The following is a 19,258-nucleotide window of genomic DNA, read 5'->3' as shown; positions in this document are numbered from 1 at the left end:
TGGGGATGGAAGCTGCATTTCCTGTTATCCCTGAGTAGGTCTCTTTAGTTAAGGTTGGAGGCATGTTGGCAGGGCTTTCTAACAACCGGGTTGAGCCCATTATCCTTGACACCATACAAATATATAATAAATGTCAGTCCCTGCCCGAAGAGCTTACAGTCTAAAAGACAAGATATAACAGAGGGATGCGACAAACAAGTGGGTCAGAATGGCATGAGATGGCGTAACATAAATATAATAGGATGTGACAATGCTTAGCCAGTAGTAGTGATCACAGCTCTCTACTTGCTTGGCCGTTATCATGTTGCAATTTACCATTTGTGTTATGGAGGAAGTGAGTTTTGAGAAGGGACTTGAAGCAGGACAAGATGATAGCTTTATGGATTTGGATTTTGATTGGGAGCTTTTCTCATATGTAAAGGGTGGCCTGGCAAAAAGAGCATGTCAGAAAAGTGGAGAATTGAGAGATCAAGGCTGGCGTTGTTGAGATAGTGAAAGTGGGAGACAACATTATGATAACAGATCAGTTACATGGAGAGGGGCTAAACCAGTTGTCCCCAGTCTTTTCGTGTGGAGGGCACTGGACGAATGGCCGCTGGAGAAACAGGTGCCAAAATGCTACCGAGAAGCGGCAAAGCCAAGAAGCGTTGCCGCCGAAATGCCGCCGAGAAGTAGCGTCATCAAGAGGCATTGCCAGCATTTCGGTGGCTGCTTGTCCAGCAGCCAATAGGCGGGCGCACATAGATGCCCCGACAGGTGCCATGGTGGAGACCCCTGGGCTAAACTGTCAAAGGTGGGGGGCTTTGTAAGTAAGGACAAAAAGGTTGTGTTTGATGTACTGGAAACAGGGAGCCAATGGAGAACCTTAAAAGGGACATGTGATATAGTCAGTGCAGTGAGTCATGAAGATGATCTTAGCAACAACATTTTGAATGGATTTGAGGAGAATGAGGTAACAGGCATTGAGGTCAGAGTGTTGATCACAGTCGTTAAGACACAGGATGGTTAGGCCTTGGACAAGAATTTTGGCAATGTGGACAGATGGATCACTTGATGATTGTCTGTTCTGTCCATTCCCTCTGAAGCACCTGATATTGGCCACTGTCGGAAGACAGCATACTGGGCTAGATGGACCTTTGGTCTGACCCTGTATGGCTGTTCTTATGAGAGGAAAAGTCGACTTTTGGAGATGTTGTGGAGGAAAGAAGTGGCAAGTTTTTGACATGGCCTGGGTGTGTGGGTCAAAGGATATGGCCACATCAAAGAGGAAGCCAAGATTATGTTCTTGAGCGACAGGAAGGATGACTGTGATAGAGAAAGTAGAGTTCTTTTGTAGGGAGGGAGAATAGGTCATGTTAAGTTTCATTTGACAGCTGGACATCCACAAGGAAATGTCAGAAAGGCTGAGATTTTGAATTTAGATGGACTTAGGTCCAGAGGGGAGAGAAATTTTTGTGAATTATTAACGTAAGGATGGTAATTGAGGTGTGATTGAGCTGGATGAGAGTCACTGAATGTAAGTATGCCAGAAAACTGGCAGATACATTGAGTCAGATAATAAATGGCTGCACTTTCTTTCCCCCCCCCCACCCCCAAGGATGTGGAAGCAGCAGTTCGTAAAGAGTTTTCCCATATAAAGTTAAAGAGAACTACCATTGAGGGCTTGACATTCATAGCCAGCTGCCTATAGGCCTGCCCCAGTGGGCCACCTAGCTCAGCCTTTTTGTCTGCAAAATTGGGTGGGGAAGAGGAATGCAAGAGGAGAGTCCACCACCATGGAAGGCGGAGAGAGAGGGTGGGGAAACAAGGAAAGACACAATGAGGGAGGGGAAAGATGGCAACACAAAATAGGACGGATACATTTTAACGGCCTGTAAAGGGAACAGTTTTAGCTTTTGAAGTAAACATGAGGTAGAGAAAGAAGATCAAATAGATAAAAGGAATCAAGAGGGAATCTGGGAGAGAGGACAGAATTAAAGCAATGGAAAAAGGTAAAGAGAAATCAAGAAAAGACTTGACAAGCAGCAATGTAATTAGTACAATGATTTTTATTTTTGCACAGTATGCCCTACATTTATCCTGTTTCTGGGGAAAGTGGCTCACAGATCTGTTGATCTGCAAGTGATAGAGAGAGTGTGATGACAGAATGTTGTTGTTGAAGGGACTTGTCTCTAATTGCTGCTTACTGCTGGGCCTATAGCGCAGGGCCAAATTCTGCTGTGATTTACTCACATGCAAGCCAACTATATCCAATGGACTTCCCTTCTGATCTCACTTATGCTGGTTGAATCATGCGTAACTTAATTCAAGTCAAAGGAGTTACACCAGCATAAAAGTGGTAGATCGTCGGAATCAGACAGTACACAGGGCGTAAGTTAGAACTTGGCACAAAGGCCACTAACTTGAGGTAAAATTCTAGTGAAGACAAGGCAGTTTGTAGTTTTCACCCAGGTTAGCAGGTCAAATGAAGAATATGAGTGTGCCTAAGGTTTTACTTAGAGTTAAATATTATGAGTTAAGAACACACCTTTTTTCATAGTGAAGACATAGCCTCCATTTTGTGGTCACAAGTTCACGACAGCCCCAGCTCAGAACTAGAACCCCTGTTTTATGGGACCTCAGTAGACCAAAGTCCTTCCAATCTTTCCTTAAGGATGGGGCCCTCTGTGGACCAGAGGTCCTGTCCATTTGCTGGATCACAAGGAAGACTATGGATCAGGTTATTAGCAAGGTATTTAACCAAAAATTTTTCTTTGCCTCTTGGTCCCTGGAGAATCCAGTTTGAATGAGATTATGTGAACCTCTCCAGGGGGTAGCTTCAAAAGGTGTCCCGAGTAGCTCATAGGACAGGAGTTCTCAACATTTTTTTTCTAAGGCCCCCTAACATGCTGTAAAAACCGCATGGCCATGCCACCAGTTCCATGACAACTGTTTTTCTGCACAGAAAAGGTCATTGTTAAGGGGTAGCGAGCAGGGCAATTGTCCAGGCCCCACACCACAGGGGGCACCATGAAGCTAAGTTGCTCAGGCTTCAGCCCCGGGTGATGGGGCTTTCTGCCCTGGGCCCTAGTGAGTCTAATGCCAGCCATGCTTGGCAGACCCCCTGAAACCTGCCCGCAGCCCGCCAGGGGGCCCCCGACCCATGGTTGAGAACCATTGTCCTAGGAAACCAGATTCATATGTATTGGCCCAAACAGTTCTTGAAAGATCATAATTCTTCCCAGATATTGCATTAATCATGTCGTCTTCCTAAAAAAGTTCCATACAGTCCCACAATAATACATAAACCTTTACATTTTAATACAAGGAACTCCTAAACTACTTAAACCTAGTACGATAGGGTTTAGCTTAGTTCAGTAAGTTTTATCCAGTATTTTGTCATATCTGTCACACTATGTTCCCCTAGAACTTTATACTTAATTTCTTATGTCTTTGATCTGAGGAATGTAAAAGGTTCTGCCGTAGTTTAGAACCATGGCAGTAATCAGTTTAGCCAATGTTTTGGAATAAAGCATCCTCTTTTAGAATAACACGTATAAAAGAATGTAGCTGTATGACTATATAATTTTAAGGTTAAGGGAAAAAATTGAAGCTTTAAATGTTACAATGTTTTTAATTTAGAAATTCAACTGAAAAATGAAGCGTGTGCATCCAGTGAAGAAGCTGTGCAGCACCTTGAAGATGCTATTGAAGCTATTAAGAAACTGGTAACATAAAACCTGAAAGTATAAAGTATTTAGAGTCACTTGTACATGAGAAAGATTTACAGTGTGAAATGAGTGAAATTAATATTTTACTGTTGTATCATAAGCAACTTTCTGCTCTGAAGGTCAGATTCTCCTGTCAGAGAAGGGAAGACAACTCCAGCTGAAGTCAGGGGAAGCTGTGCATGCACTTTGCAATGTGCACAGTTTGCCCCTATAATATATTCCAACTAATCCAACCCTACCAAGATAAATCACACAGCCAGGGAAAATGTGGGATTCTGTTACTTTGGAGCAGGGGCAGATGTAACCTCGCAGTTGAATGGGTGTACTGTACCACATCCAGCCCTGCTCCTGCTCCCTCTGCTCCACATGCAACCTCACTCTCCTTCTCATCTCCCCCAGGATGTAAGGAAGTTGCCATTGCAGCCTGGGGTGGGCAGGAACGTACTGATGAGGTATCCCTTCCCCAGCAGCAATGGCACAGGCTCCCCCTGGCTCTCCCCACACCACAGCTCCCTTCCAGGCTGGATAAGGAGAACAGCCTGACTTGCCCCCACTGCCCCCCACCTACATCCTTAGTGCTCTCTGCTTATTCAAGGCTTCCTCTTGGTCCATGGCAATGAGAGGAGCTGCAGTGTGTTCTGGCAGGAGGGCCAGGAAGGCAGAGTTGGACCATGCTCTTCCCCAAGCAGGAATGCTCCCTGTCCACCCTCTATACCGTCATGCTGGCTCGAGGCTTCCTGCCGGTGCTTGGTACTGAGAGGAGCTGCTGCAGGTTCTGGCAGGAGAAGGGATCTGGGTGCCAGTTGGGAGACATGAGATGCGGTCATGGAAGTGCACATGTGGGCTTGATGTCTGTGGGTGCAGTTGCACCCATGGACCCTGACTAGAACTGCCAGTGCTTTGGAGGACTTCCCTTGGATTGGGACCAGTCCACACTTTGTGGAAGTGTATGCACTTGCACTGAAGCCAAGAGAGGAAGGATGCTCTTGTGGTCAATGCAATGGAGTGGGACCCCAGCGCTCTCACAGGCTTCCTATTTTAGTTTAGAGCAAGTGATTTAGGCCCCAGTCTTTCAATGAGCTTGTGCAGGTGGAACCTCACTGAAATTAATGGGGCTCCACATGAGTGCAAAGTCTGCTTGTGAAGAGCTCTTTGGAGGATAAGGGCCTTATTTCACTTAATCCCATCTGTATGAATGAGAAGAATACATCTGTCTCTCATAGGGATATTGTGAGGATACGTCTGTTATTGATTATTAGCTGCCCAGATGCTACAGTGATGAGCACTATAGAAAAGCCTGTATTAAAAAATAAAGCAAATAAGTAATTTTGACCTAGGTGTTTTTCCCTCTGACCCCAATGCACTCTTCCCTGGAGCAACTCTTAGTGTCCTTCACTACAGAGAGACGATAACTCCCATGTGCATGGTTAGGGTGTCATCTGTGATATTTCTTAACTGGGAATGGCTGTTCATAGATAATTAGCATCTGTCATAAGGCCATGGTAGACACTGAAGCCAAAGTGGTTTCAAATAAAAACGTTTTAAAAAATCTCTTTAATTTATCTGCTGGTAAATGTAAATCTCTTATAAAACTCTCCTTTCCTCCTTCACTACTCTCTAACTCACCTATTTCGACCCTTCTCTTCAGCAATTCTGTCATGGAGGTTGTAGAAGTCACAGATTCTGTGATTTTTCCATGACCTCCATGACTTTTGCAGCTGCAGTGGCTGGTGCAGCTGACCTCAAGGTTGCCAGAGCAGCTGGCCCGAGGTCAGCTGCTCGGGTGCCCTGCGGCCAGCCACACTAGCGATTGCTTGGGTGGCCTTGGGCAGCTGGCCCTGGGATGTACCCGAGCAGCAGTCCCAGGGGCAGCCCCGGGGAGCGCCCTGTCACTGGGACCTCGGGGTAGCAGGTGGCTGAGGGCAGTCAGCCCCCTCGGCCAGTGCAGGGGCTAAGTATTGGTCCCTGGGACCCTCCCCCCAGAGCAGCAGTGTCCTGTGGCTTCCCAGAACAGCAGCACCCCCAGACCCCTGGAGCTGCTAAGTTTTAGTCAGGGGTATTTATATAGTAAAAGTCATGGACAGGTCACGGACCATGAATTTTTGTTTATTGCCCGTAATCTGTCCATGACTTTTACTAAAAATACTTGTGACTAAATCTTAGCCTTATTCATCAGCTTATTCATTAGTTATTTTTATGTCACTAGCTCAGTTCAGTAAAAGTGAACGGAGTGTTTTCTTTTTCACTTTTACTGCAAATTGAGGATATAAGTCCTCTCCAGTGAAACCTTCATATTCTCATTGTTTCTTTAAAAGCAGCAAAGAGTCTTGTGGCACCTTATAGACTAACAGATGTTTTGGAGCCTGAGCTTTCGTGGGTGAATACCCACTTCGTTGGATGCATTGTTTCTTGTATATTATTGCCACCTCTTCAGTCTTTCTACACGTAAGGAGAGCAGTGTGTACTGGGCATAAGTGTAGGCATGTAGAATTGAGTATTTGAGGAATGGGCTTAAGCTACCTCTTTTTTCCTCCATCTTGCTTAGGCTGCTGAAGAAAGCTGTTAGCAGGGGTGAAAGGACTTACCGGTATGACAGTGTCCTGGGTAGAAGCGGGGCCTCAACCAGAAGAGGCAGGGCCTTTAAATCAAGATTTAAAACTCTGGGGCTCCAGCTGTGGCTGGGAGCCCCTGGGCCTTTAAATCACCCCTGGAGCTACTCACTGCAGTGGCAGCTGGGAGCCATGGGACTCGGGAGATTTAAAGCGCCCACGGCTCTGGCCACCGCCAGCACAGCGGAGCTGCAGGCTCTTTAAATCTCCGACGGAGCCCTGCCGTCGCTATCCCAGGGTTCCGGCAGCCGGGCTCAGGCAGCTATTTAAAGGACCCAATGCTCTGGCAGCGGGGAGCCCCTGGCCCTTTAAATCACCACCTGAGCCGCACTGCCTGAGCCCTGGGTAGTGGCGGCAGGGCTCCGGTGGTGAGCACCGCCCCAGGCCATTTAAATCACCGCCAGAGCCGTGCTGCTGCTACCCCGGGGCTCAGGCAGCGGGGCTCAGGAGGTGATTTAAAGGGTCCTGGGCTCCGGCCACTGCAGGGAGCCCTGGGCCCTTTAAATCGCCAGCCTGGGGAAGCCGGTCCAGTCCAACATGCCGTACTGGCCCATACTGGCTTACTTTCACCTCTGGCTGTTAGCAAAACTGAAGAGAAGACACAAAAATGGCATAGTTTTTGCAGGCATTAGGCATAGTTCTTGCAGGCAACCGCCTAGATCACCACTTATTTATGGGCCAGCCATTCTTCCCCACCCACCTTCATTTAATTATCCCCCCCCACTCCCCAAAAACAGAAGCTGAGTGCCAGGATCTGCCCCAGCAATGTGGTTCTCGTGCAGCTGCTCCCCAACACAGCTTTTGGAGTGGGGAGAGGGTCTTGCCCTTTAAGGACTGCCCCACATGAGAAGCCTGGAGCTGCCACACCAACATGGCTCTGGCCATCCCTCCATGGGACAAGGTTTTTTGGAGGGCAACTGGACGGTGGGAGTGGCTAGGCTAGGGTAGCCATGTATAAAGGGGGAGAATTTAGAGTTTAGAAGCCCCAAAGCTCTTTTTCTTATATTGTTTTGTTAAGTGATTGAGGTTGAATCTAACCTTTGCATGATCATCTATTTGTTAATTGTCAGGAAAAATTAAGAAGACATACCCTTGAACTTCTAGAAGAGGAGACCATAAAAAATAGTAATCTCCGTTTAAAACTCCAGAATCTTCCAGAAATGGTTACCAAGGAGTTGGAAGGTAGTGTCAAGTTAACCCACTCTGAGAATATAAGTGGGGAGACAAAATGTCTCCCTAAAGTAAGAATCACAGCTGGGAGCGACCTATAGTTGACAATTCCTACAGTAATGCGGTAAAGATTACAGAAAATAAGCCACATTCAGATTGTTGTTATACATGTTTCTGGGGTGTTGTTGGTTTTTTTTTTTGCAACAACTGCGCGCGTTATTTTTCTAGCTCTTGTTGCTGCAGCCCGTGAATCCAGTACTGCTAAGATAACTGAGTTACAGACTGCACGGAAAAACATCACGTATGAAATCGAATTACTGAATCAGAAACAAATCCTTTGTGAAACCCAGAATGCTGCTATGTGGTATGTATGCATTTGCTTCAGGCTTCAGTAAATCATATTGATAGAGGATTAAGGAGAAATGAAATGGAATCAGAGCCTGGTGAACAGTGCTTGTCCCTCGCTTCTGCAGTGAGCTGCAAATCTTCCTAGGCAGCTCTTTGCTGCAGTAGCAGCCCTGCTTTTGACAATCTTTTGTGTCACTGCCTGATGCCAACTGCCCCCTGCTGTAAGGATAGACTGGCTTATAGGAAACTGACTGCAGAACTGACTATGATGATAGTGGCAGGGGGAGAGATTTCTGCCTGCAACAATGAATATCAGAGGACAGTCAGAAGTAAAGAGAGTTTTAAATTTGCAGCCCCCAGATCACCACCTGTGTTAGGTGTTTATGCTGAGATAGCCTCCTAATGCTTTGGGGGGAAATGCCAGGCATAGCTGTGTCAGCATAGCCTCCTAGTATAGACACAATATACACTGACAGAAGGAGGAGTTCTGCCAATATGGGAACACTACTTCTCCAAACAACAGAAGGGTAGCCGTGTTAATCTGGATCTGTAAAAAGTGACAAAGAGTCCTGTGGCACCTTATACACTAACAGACATGCATCTGATGAAGTGGGTACTCACCCACAAAAGCTTATGCTCCAATACATCTCTTAGTCTATAAGGTGCCACAGGATTCTTTGTCGCTTTCTCCAAACAACATTAGTGGTGCCAACAGACGCCATTGTCTGTCAGCACAGCTGCTTCGACACTGGGGATTTTGTCAGCATAGTATCCTGGCTAGAAAGTGTGAATTTTTCACATCCCTGAATGACATAACTATATTGATATAAATTTTAATTGTAGACCAGGCCAAAATCTCTGCAAACATCCCCTCATGAAGATTCATCTTCCACATTGTTCCATTGGGATTTTGGGACATTTGCTTTGTCCATGCCAGATTTCATGTTCCTGTCACTTTCTGCCAAGGAGCTAGGGTTGTTCAAAAAGAGATCATAGCCTAGTTTCTTACAGCAGGAAACCTGATATTATTTTTCATTCCTTCGGTGTTGGAAAATAGTTCATCTATTTTTTAGTAAACTTTCAAAAAATATTCACACCTGAAGAAGTAAAACTTTGTGAATGTTATAAGCAACTGAAAATGAACCTTTAAAATGGACAGGCTTAGATAGTCTTAATTACAGGCAATTCTATATGCACTACTATACTTATATTTTACATCTATTTTATTTCTATTTTTATATATATATATAGTGCTAGACTTGTCGGAGTCATTAATGTGTGCTCTACTTTATTGAAAGGTAGAAAATAAAGGTTCAGGTCTCGGGCTACATTGCAGTGTTTTTACTGACTTCAGCAGGCTCTGGACCAGGACTTGAATTCTTATGGCAGGTATTCAGTATAATCTGTCTCTGATTTATAATTGCCAGTAAGGAGCAAGAGTGGCTGTGGGTCCAGCATGAAGAAGCTGTAGACTTACTGAACCAGCAGATGGCACAGAAAGCTAACACAAATATACTTTTAAATGAGTTTTACAACAAAAAAAAGGATGCAGAACAAGAAATAACCAACCTAATGAATGCTGTAAAAGAAGTGAAAGATGTTCTAGCTAAAGAAATACAAATATTTAATGGTGAAAAAGAAATGTGGGATAGAAAGGTAAATATGTGCTGTACTCCACAGTCATAAATGTATACATGTTAATATAGCTGCAAAACTGAAATGGTTTTAGGAATTATACTGAAATGTTGATGTTTATTCAGTGCCTAGCACAATGGGGTCCTGGTAGATCAGGGTCAGGTAGGGCTCAAATAAATCATAATAATATTTATGCTAAACATTTTACACAGTTTGCTCTCATGGAGTCAAATTATGCCTTCATAACAATACAAAAGGAAAGTGACTTCCTAACAAACCCTTTGTATTGGCGTGGGGAGAGGGGGTCCAACACACACACTATGGAATTCAAGAGTATATAAGAGCTTTTATATATATAGTGTGTGTGTGTGTGTGTGTGTGTGTGTGTGTGTGTGTGTGTGTGTGTGTGTGTGTGTGTGTGTGTGAGTGTGTGTGTGTGTGTGTGTGTATATTTTTCTTATATTCTCTTAAATTGCTTATTGAATTCTGACTTCTTCTGTTTAATTACTTTAATATGAGAAGAGAGAGGAAGAAAAATATCTGTATTTTATTTTTTTTATATTTTGTCTTTCTTATTTGATTTCTCTTTTGAAAAATGCCATAAAGCATCTCTTAAGGGGTTCTCAAACTGGGGATTGGGACCCCTTAGGGGATGCAAAGTTATTGCTTGGGGGGTCGTGAGCTGCCAGCCTTCACCCCAAACCCCGCTTCAAGTCCAGCATTTATAATGGTGTTAAATATATTAAAAAAATGTTTTTAATTTATGGGGGGGGGTCGCACTCTGAGGCTTGGTATGTGAAAGAGGTCACCAGTACAAACGTTTGAGAACCACTGATATTACATTCTTTTAGTTTGACAAAAATATTTTTCTGTAGAACAAATTATAGCCCCAGTACTGCCAGGACCTAATCACATGCCTAATTTTATGCACTGTGAGTAGTCCTATGTAAGTTAGTGGGACAGTTTATAGCATATAAAACTAAGTATGTGCATAAGTCTTTGCTGGGTCAGAGCCTAAATTAATACTGTATTTTAATGAATTATTAATAGGATTTTCCTGTAGGGTTTGTGCACAGAAATTATAGACAGTGTCCCTGTAGAATGTTATTTTCTTCTGGTATAATTTCCCATTAGCATAACACTTTTTATTGAAAGGCTCCAGAGACTGCCCTATTTACAAATATAGAGACTTTCTTCTTTAGTGAAGCAATACATAGTAGCTTGTAAAAATGGTTATATTTTTAAATGTAGAATGCAGAGATGAAAACAAAACTTGATCTTCAGAAAGCAGAAACTTCAGGAAAAAAGGATGAATTTGAAAAATTGTCCACAAAGCTATCGGCTGTGCAGTCTGAGATAGCTCAAAATACAGCGGTAAGGAGAAAATAAGTAGCTTCTTGTAATAGAGTTCTTATTTCAATGCAAATTCTTACTGTAAAGAACATCAACTTTTAATTTAATAGCTGGACAAATTGGAGGGAGTTGAGAGAAGAGGGCTGGAGGGACCAGCTTCTATGAAGAAAGAATAAAAAAGCTAAGGACTTGTCTACCTGAGGAAATTAACCAGCATTATTAACCAGTAATTATTCCATAATAAAGTCCCTTTTGTTCTGGAATAGAGTGTCCACCTGGGGGAATTATACCAGTATTGCTATAGCAGAATAATTGTTATAATTGCTATAGCTACTGTAGTTAGTTTTCCCATGCAGACATGCACTTTATATACATGCAACAGCTCAGCTAGACGATGAAACAAGCCCCATTCCTGTAACTGGCTCTAGATGATTGCCCAAGCAGAGCCACGTGCAGGATCAAGGCTAACTAGGAGAGATGACAAATTGCAAATACTTGATGGCTAAAAATACCAAACAGGAAAAGGGGTTATTTAGGGTGGTCCAAGGTGGCATAACTAGGAGCAATGGGAATAACAGAAAGGAGAACACTTAATCTGCGTATCAGGAAAGATATCTTGGCAATGAGATGTATTAGAATATGGAATAATCAACCAAAGGAAGTGATGGAAGGACTCTCAAAAGTAAGTTGGACAGAATAACACAGCTCCCATTGATACATAAGTAAAAACAATATAGAGAATCTCAAGATCTGGGAAATCAGAACTAATAGGATGAAAAGGGTAACTGGGATTTCAATGCCTTCCACGCAATACTGGCTACCGTTTTTACCCCATATAGTCCAAAAACAATTTTCCCTTGTTTTTTCACAGGAATAACTTCTCTTAAAAGTGTAGGGAGAGATCAGTATCTTCATCTGTCCTCTTACCCTATGTCTTCACTGCAGAGGTAACTTGAGTTATCTACACTTTAGTTAATTCCTCTTGAGTTAGGCCTGTCTATACTTAAAATTTAGGTTAATGCAGGTACAGTGCTCAAGGATGTGAAAAATACACAGCAATAGCTGTGCCAACCTATCTCACAGTGTTGATACAGCTAGGAATGTTTCCATCAACTCAGGCCTGGTCTGTGCTATGCAGTTAGTCAACATAAACTGCTTTGCGTCAGCCTAGCTGTGGAAGTCTCTTCACTTAAATTTGGCTCCCGCTGACGTTCGTGCCTCTGTATGCTGATTTAGTAGCCCCTGCCCTCCCCCGCAGTATAGAGTCACGGTCAATGTAATTAGACTGGCACAGTGTCCGTGTAGACACTAGGTTGCTTACGTTGACTGTCACTTGCTTTGAGGAACTATCCCATGATGCCCCACAATGATAGTGCAATCGATATAAGTGCTTCTGATGAGGACCGTGCACTGTCAACCGATGGAGCGAAGTGTGCACATACACAAGCGATTTAATAACTGCAGTGGCTGTATGCTGACGTAAATTAGGTTGAAATAATTTTGTAGTGCAGACATGGCCTTAGCTACCGTCGCCTGGGGAGGTGATGTTTCTACAATGACGGAAAAACTCCTTCCGTTCCTGTAGTCTGTGAGTACACTATGGAGTTGTGCTGGCCCAGCTATGGTGCCACAACTATGCTGCTACAGTCCCCATAGGGTTGACATGGTAAAATAACATGAGCAGCACAGAGTGATTGGACTAGCAGCTGATGGGTCGGCCCATATCTCCTGATGGGTCAGCCAACTTGAGTTAAAAACACTACTGCACTTGTTAAGGTTTTTGTGTGTAGACAGGAGTTGAGTTAGGGGCTAACCTCAAATTATAATTCAAATTAACTCTGCAGTGAAGACAAGTTAGAGGATAAAGTTTGTAGCTCAGAGATCTTTAAATCTCTTTTGGTTATCACTGTGACTCAATTTATTAACACTGTTAGTGATAAAATAGAGTAAATATAGCAAAGCATTGGCTTGACTAGTACCTTAAATATCATTTTTTTTGTATATTGGCTAATGGTTTTGCTTGTGACATTTCAGAATAAATTTTGAAAAGTTACACAAAAATCATATGCAAAAATTACATGGTCTTTAAAAAAGAAAAGAAGTAGCAGTAAATTAATTATGTGATTATGATTTATGGAAATATTGTGTATCTGTACTCATTTAATTTTAATAGATAATTTTTAATGAGAAAGTTCAGATAGCACGACTGAAAGAAACAAACGAACAACTAATAATGGAATTAAAACTTAAAGTGACAGAAAAGCTGGAACTCTGTGAAAGGAAGTAAGTGATTTTGATTCTTTGTTCTCTTTGCTAAACTTGTATCAGCATTTAATATTTCTGCAATCTTTAAGGAGTTAACAACAGTATTTGTAACCAGCCAGATTTAATAAATTATTTGAATAATTAAATATATAGAATGGTAAGTAACTTCAAGTCAGCTATTGTATTTATAAATGTAGCTTTGGCATCTAATCCGTGCACTGGTTGCACAATCCAGTGCTATTCCTGAGAATCAAACTACCGCTCTTTCTAAAATATTGCAGGTGACTTGTCAGTCTTTCTGTTTGTGTGATTGTTTATACAGACACAGAATGGCTGACTGACTTAAATCAAAATAGCAATATTTTAGGGGCCAATCCAGTGCTCATTGAAGTCAGTGGGATTCTTTCCATTGACTTCAGTGGAAACACACGCGAAAAGTAACTCAAATGATATATTGGTGAATTTGAGATAGATGCCATGGAATAAATATTCACATACAGTGTACATAGGGCCAGAATTGTGCCCAGCTGCTCCGTGTGTGGGGGGGTTGGGGAGGGTACATGTCAACACCTATGCACTCCTGAACAGCTAAAATTCCTGTGCTCTGTAGAGCAGGGACTACGCCCACCATGTGCTCCCAAAGGTGAAAGACTCCCAAAAGGGGCAGGGAGGAAGCTGAGTCATGGATTACTTAAAATGGCACTACCGAGCTCATCATTTGGCTCCTAGATTACCCCGACTGAAGGGCTATAGTGAAATGTACACATTCTCAATAATTTCTCTGAGCTTTTTAACAATTTTGAAATTAATGGTTTTTTCAGCTGATGGAAAAATACAACATGGGAATTTTCTTTGCAAATCAGTCTTCCAGTTGAAATCCAAGATCTTGCCTCCACCAATGGCCAATACCTGATGCTTTGGAGGAAGGCAAGAGCACCTAACCATAGAGAAAATATTAATCCTGGGTGCCCTGTGTAAATGATCGTATTGCCTGGAACCCTGAAGTTTGACTGCCCTTTTCCTGGCTGGCATAACTACGCGAGTGACGAGCCCCCCAAAATGTAACCCTTCTGCCCCTCTGAGTTGGCAGCGACAAGGGCTGGGTTCAGTATCCAGGGGTTCCGTTTCAGTAACATAATGCATAACCGGCTCGAGCCCCCACCCAGTGACCTGGGACACTCACATACCACACCCCCCTGGACGCCTCTAGGAGGCAATACTTCCCCTCTCGCAAGCACGGAGTCTGAGTGTAGCAAAATCTTTTTAATAAAGGAAGGAATCAATGCGGCATCCCATTGGAGAAACACCACAAACAGGGTTATAACACAAACCATAAACAAAAACCCACCTCCAAGTACGTTTGGCACTGTCCTTTTTCCCCTTAGGGTTTTAAGTCCAATCACCCCAAAGTCCAACAACCCAAAAGTCTCTGGTAAATGCCACCCCAGAGTTCGAGAGTTTATCTGTAGAGGTCCCTCCCCCCAGAAAGGGGCACCTTACGTGGTCTGGGGCCAACTGCCCTGCCTCTCCGTGGCTTATGCTTCCGCCTTCTCCACGAACTGCTCCGCTTTACCAGCCGCTCCACTCTGCTCCTCCAGCCGTCCTCAGAAACTGCTCCGCTCCACCAGCTGCTCTGCTCCATGAGCTGCTCTAGTTCTCTCTGCAAACTACTCAGCTCCACTCGCTCTGTGGGCCGCTCCACCCGTCCCACAGCTACTCCGCTCTGCCAGCCGCTCCGCTGCCACCAGCCATCCCCACAACTGCTCCACTCCGCCAGCTGCTCTGTTCCACAGTATAGCTTCAGGCTCCCCTACTAGTTAGCACAGTACTCAGTGCTCTCAGCTCAGTAATTTCAGCTCTTTAGTGATTTCAACTCTTAGTAATCTCAGCTCTTAGTAGGGGAGCCCCAGTGCTAGTGCATCATTAGCCCAAAGTGAGTTCAGCTCAGTAACCTGTATTTAGATTCTTGAGGGAATAAAAAAATCAACTCTGACATTCCACAGTGGAGAGAGGAGGGGGTGGAACTGGTGCTTCTGGCTCCACAAGGAGACTGCACCACCAGGCACAGATACCTGTCCCCAGCCTCTCTCCATTCACTGGGTTTTGGAACCCATGTCCCTTGTCTAGCAAGTACCACTCAACTGAGGTTGAGTCATTTGTCACAAAGCAGTCCCACAGCTCGGCAGTCTGGGATAGTGCAGGCATGCCTATGCAAATACACTCTCTGAAATTCTTTCCACCAGATGTCAGGGTAGAGCTTATCCTGACTCTGCTTACATTAGAAATAAAACTATTCAGTTCTTTTCAAAATCCAGCTGCAGTCCAGTACCAGAACGTAGCCCTGGTCTGTCAGCATTTATGTACATGCTTCATTTTACTACCATGAGTGTTGACTTCAGTAGGACTATTCATGGTAATAAATGGAAGCACATGTATACATATTCACAGGCTCAGGGCCTTTGTGACATGCAGTGAATTTCATAGGCTGGTATGACAAAAGCATTCCCTTTGTATGACTCTTATTTTTTATAGTCCCCAAAGTGTGTGAGGTGCCTTTTTTGTTCTACATTTTCTTGCCATTATCTCTAGCTCCACCTCATATTATATAATGGGCCAGGGCCTTAGTCAGTTAAGTTAAACTGAAGACCTGCCGCAATATATTCCTTCTTTCCCTGTGTTTGGCACAGATCCCAGAGCCTAAGCCACATGGGGTTCTCAAGTTTACACATTTCTTTGTTATGAAGCCACCAATTTTTCTCCTCTTCCTTTCTTAAATTCTTCCCTCCTTTGTCAGATTTCTTCCTTCTCCCATTTTTCCTCTAGCTAGAAGGATGGACCAGCTGGCTACTTGTTTGACCATGGTCAATCTTGCATGAGGAGCAAGGAAAGTGAACAGCTGTCATGCTTCCTCTGCCATCTCTAAGACACACAAGCACACAATGTCCATCAGAAGCAAGACTTAGGAATTTGTTTTCAATTTCTATTCCATCCACGAGGCTGGTATCACTGGATATGTCTACATTGCAGTCAATAGTGTGATTGCAGCTTGGGTAGACCTCCTAGTGCTAATATGGCTAATTGCAGCTTGGGTAGGCCTAAATTGGTTAAAATTAGCAGTGAAGATGCAGCTGCATGGGCTTCAGTGCAAGCTAGCAAGATGAGTAGATATCCAGGGTCTCACGGCAGTCGAGTGTAGCTCACACTGAAGTCTGTGCTGCCACATCTTCACTGCTATTTTTAGCAAGCCAGCTAGATCGCAGCTAGTGCATGTATGTCTACACACGCTACTATCATATCTCCAGTTGTAGTGTAGACATACCCACTGTCACTGGCTCGCATTATCTGCATCACAAGTTGTATATTAGTCAGGTGTGTACATGGGAAGCGCCCACTGCTGAGTAAAAAAATCTCTGTATTTGATAAACGTTCAAGGTGCATTCTAAAATATTGTATGTTGTGTTTACGCTAAAGGTATGAGAATAAGAACATGTAACATTTAACAGGCTATTGGTCATAGTTCTTTGTTCACGTTCACTCCTGCATATGTCTGCATTGGCTTTGTTTCATAGATATAGCCTCGATTCTGATCTACTGCTTTTGCAATCAAAAATTGCCCAAGAAAGAGAGAATCTAAATATTGATATAGCAAAGGTAAGAAGATGACCTTTTTTTTACTACTTTGTTGGTTTTTAAAATATGTGAATCTACAGTAACTCCTCACTTAAAGTTGTCCCAGTTAAGGTTGTTTCATTGTTACGTTGCTGATCAATTAGAGAACATGCTAGTTTAAAGTTATGCGATGCTTCTTTATAACGTTGTTTGGCAGCCGCCTGCTTTGTCCACTGCTTGCAGAAAGAGCAGCCGGTTGGAGCTAGCTGGTGGGGGCTTGGAACCAGGGTGGGCCAGCAGCCTCCCTATCAGCTCCCCACTCCAAGTTCCCTGTGCAGCAGCCACCCAGCAGGCTATCAATTGCCCGGCAGTTCAGCCATAAGTAACTGCAAAATACCTGTGATGTGATCTGTTAACAGGTATAATTTATATAAGCAGCATTATTTTATGTTGTAGTTTGTATGCAGAAAGTGTATTTTTTTTAACAGAGGTACTTTTTGTCACATTTTTTATTTTGTTATGCACCTCTACCCTGACATAATGCTACCTGATATAAGGCGGGTTCGCATATAACACAGTAAAGCTTTGACACGTTGCTCTGAGTAGTGTGTTAAGGGTGCCAGACCAGGCAGGGGCTGAGGGGTTTGATAAGGGGACGAGGGTCTTGGGGGCGGTTAGGGGCTTCCCCACCCCAAAGTCTGGGGAGCAGGAGCTGTGGGAGGGCACTTCTGGGGGCCCCACAGTCCCAGAGTGGCCCAGGGAATTAGCGGGGGGCCGGGAGTAGCCTGCTCTGCTTCCTTTGCCCCGGCCTTAGCCATGTCGCTTGGGGGAGGGGGCTTGGGAGAAAGGATCCCCCCTCGCACTCACCAGCAGCGGTGAAAGGCTAGCAGCCTGGCCCCAGCCCACTCTACTCGGCCAGCTCCCAGCCGCAGCGCTCCGCTTCCCACCGCAGGTGAGTACGGAGGGGACGTCCTTTCCCCGACCTCCCTGCACTCGCCGGCGGCAGGAAGCAAAGTGCCACGGCTGGGAGCTGGCAGAGTGGAGCAGGCTGGGGATGCGTTGCTCCGCTTCCTGCCGCTGGTGAGTGCAGGGGGCGTCCTTTCCCCGACCTCCCCACACTCACTGGCGGCGGGAAGCAGAGCAGCCCAGCCCCAGCCTGCTCCACTCTGCCAGCTCCCAGCCATGGCGCTCCACTTTCCACCACAGGTGAGTGCAGGACCTTTCCCCAGCCGCCCCACAGCGACATGGCTGGGGTGGGGCAAGGAAAGTGGAGCAGGCTGGGGCCACATTGCTCCATGTCCAGCCACAGGTGAGTCCGGGGGGGCATCCTTTCCCCAACCTCCCCACACTCATCGATGGCGGGAAGTGGAGCGCCATGGCTGGGGGGTGGCAGAGTGGAGTGGGCTGGGGCCGCGCTGCTCTGCTTCCCGCCGCTGCCAGTGAGTGCCTGTCAGGGGGCGGGAGGGTGGATAGTGGTCGGAGCAGTCAGGGGACAGGAGGGTTGCGTAGGGGGGTGAGGTCCTGGGGGTGATTAGAGAGGGGGTGGTCAGGGAACAAGGAACAGGGGCGTGGCATATAACGCGGTCTCACCTATTACACGGTGAGATTTTTTGTTCCCAAGGAGCACGTTATATCGAGGTAGAGATGTATTTGTGGGTGCACTCTAGAGAAATATTCTAAAATTGGACTAATTTGTTATCAGGTAATCATTTGAGCTCTGAGACTGCAAGTGGGTGAGCCATCGGATCCGCACAGAGCCTCATTGACTGCAATTATTTGCAAAATTGGGGCCTGCCAAGGCACAATCATTTGCATGTTCAGGGTTTAAATAGCATTTATTTTATTTCCATACATGTTTATTTTAGGGCACAGAAAACATATCCTTGGAATCAGACAATTTTTACAGCAGGTATTATTTTCGATGTGCATTGGGTTTGAGTTGTTTACATAGGAGTGAAGTAATAAACTCTAAATAAGCGGGTCTCAGTGCACAAGAATCAATGACAAAAGGTGAAATAGTATAACTGACCATGCTTTATAAATTTATCATGTTTTCACCTTTTGGATTTTACAGCTGTTTCATCCTTTAGTTTTCAATACAGGCTATTTCCTTAAAACGGCTCACTCTTAGGCAAATGAACTTATTTCTCTAGTAGCTATCATCAGGTAAAATTGAGGATCCAAATTCACTGGTACAGCTCTGGCAGTTTTTTTTAGTCACTCCCATGATTCAAAGCAGGCATAAACCTGACTTAACCAGCCTGTTAAATTGGGTTTATGGCTTTTGTCTGGAGCTGGAGCAGCACAAAGCAGTCAGAATGGATTGGTGAATATTTCCTAGGGTCTGTTCAAAGAAGCTGTGCTACAATGGAACTGAAGATTGGGTGAAGCAATAACCCTCATCTACTGTATCTCCCAGGGTGTGATATTTTCTTGGGGTGCCCAAGACTGTGAGTCACCTTGTTACCCACTGCTTCCAGTGAAAGGGAGTCTAAATGGTAATGACTGGGTGTCAGCTCCCTGATACTGCCAGACTGTCAGCCACTCATGCATTCTTCT

General features: G+C 44.5%; 1 protein-coding gene across 5 annotated transcripts in view; it reads left to right on the top strand.

Moving 5' to 3' along the window:
• The window catches only part of LOC115649683 (coiled-coil domain-containing protein 175-like), a 66,729-nt gene that overhangs the window by 4,327 nt on the left and 43,144 nt on the right, over positions 1-19,258 (top strand). For 4 of the 5 annotated variants that reach the window (XM_030558486.1, XM_030558484.1, XM_030558485.1 and 1 more), the window contains exons 2-8: positions 3,622-3,707; positions 7,390-7,501; positions 7,718-7,853; positions 9,265-9,493; positions 10,724-10,846; positions 12,999-13,108; positions 16,660-16,741. In XM_030558486.1, coding sequence (XP_030414346.1) covers positions 3,622-3,707; positions 7,390-7,501; positions 7,718-7,853; positions 9,265-9,493; positions 10,724-10,846; positions 12,999-13,108; positions 16,660-16,741 — 878 coding nt within the window. The remainder of the gene's footprint in view (positions 1-3,621; positions 3,708-7,389; positions 7,502-7,717; positions 7,854-9,264; positions 9,494-10,723; positions 10,847-12,998; positions 13,109-16,659; positions 16,742-19,258) is intronic. The other variant, XM_030558487.1, reaches the window with a different exon arrangement.

The sequence above is a fragment of the Gopherus evgoodei genome, chromosome 4, assembly GCF_007399415.2.
Source record: "Gopherus evgoodei ecotype Sinaloan lineage chromosome 4, rGopEvg1_v1.p, whole genome shotgun sequence".
NCBI lineage: Eukaryota > Metazoa > Chordata > Testudines > Testudinidae > Gopherus > Gopherus evgoodei.
The sequence above is the reverse complement of the archived record's forward strand: the minus strand, read 5'-3'. Positions and strand labels throughout refer to the sequence as shown.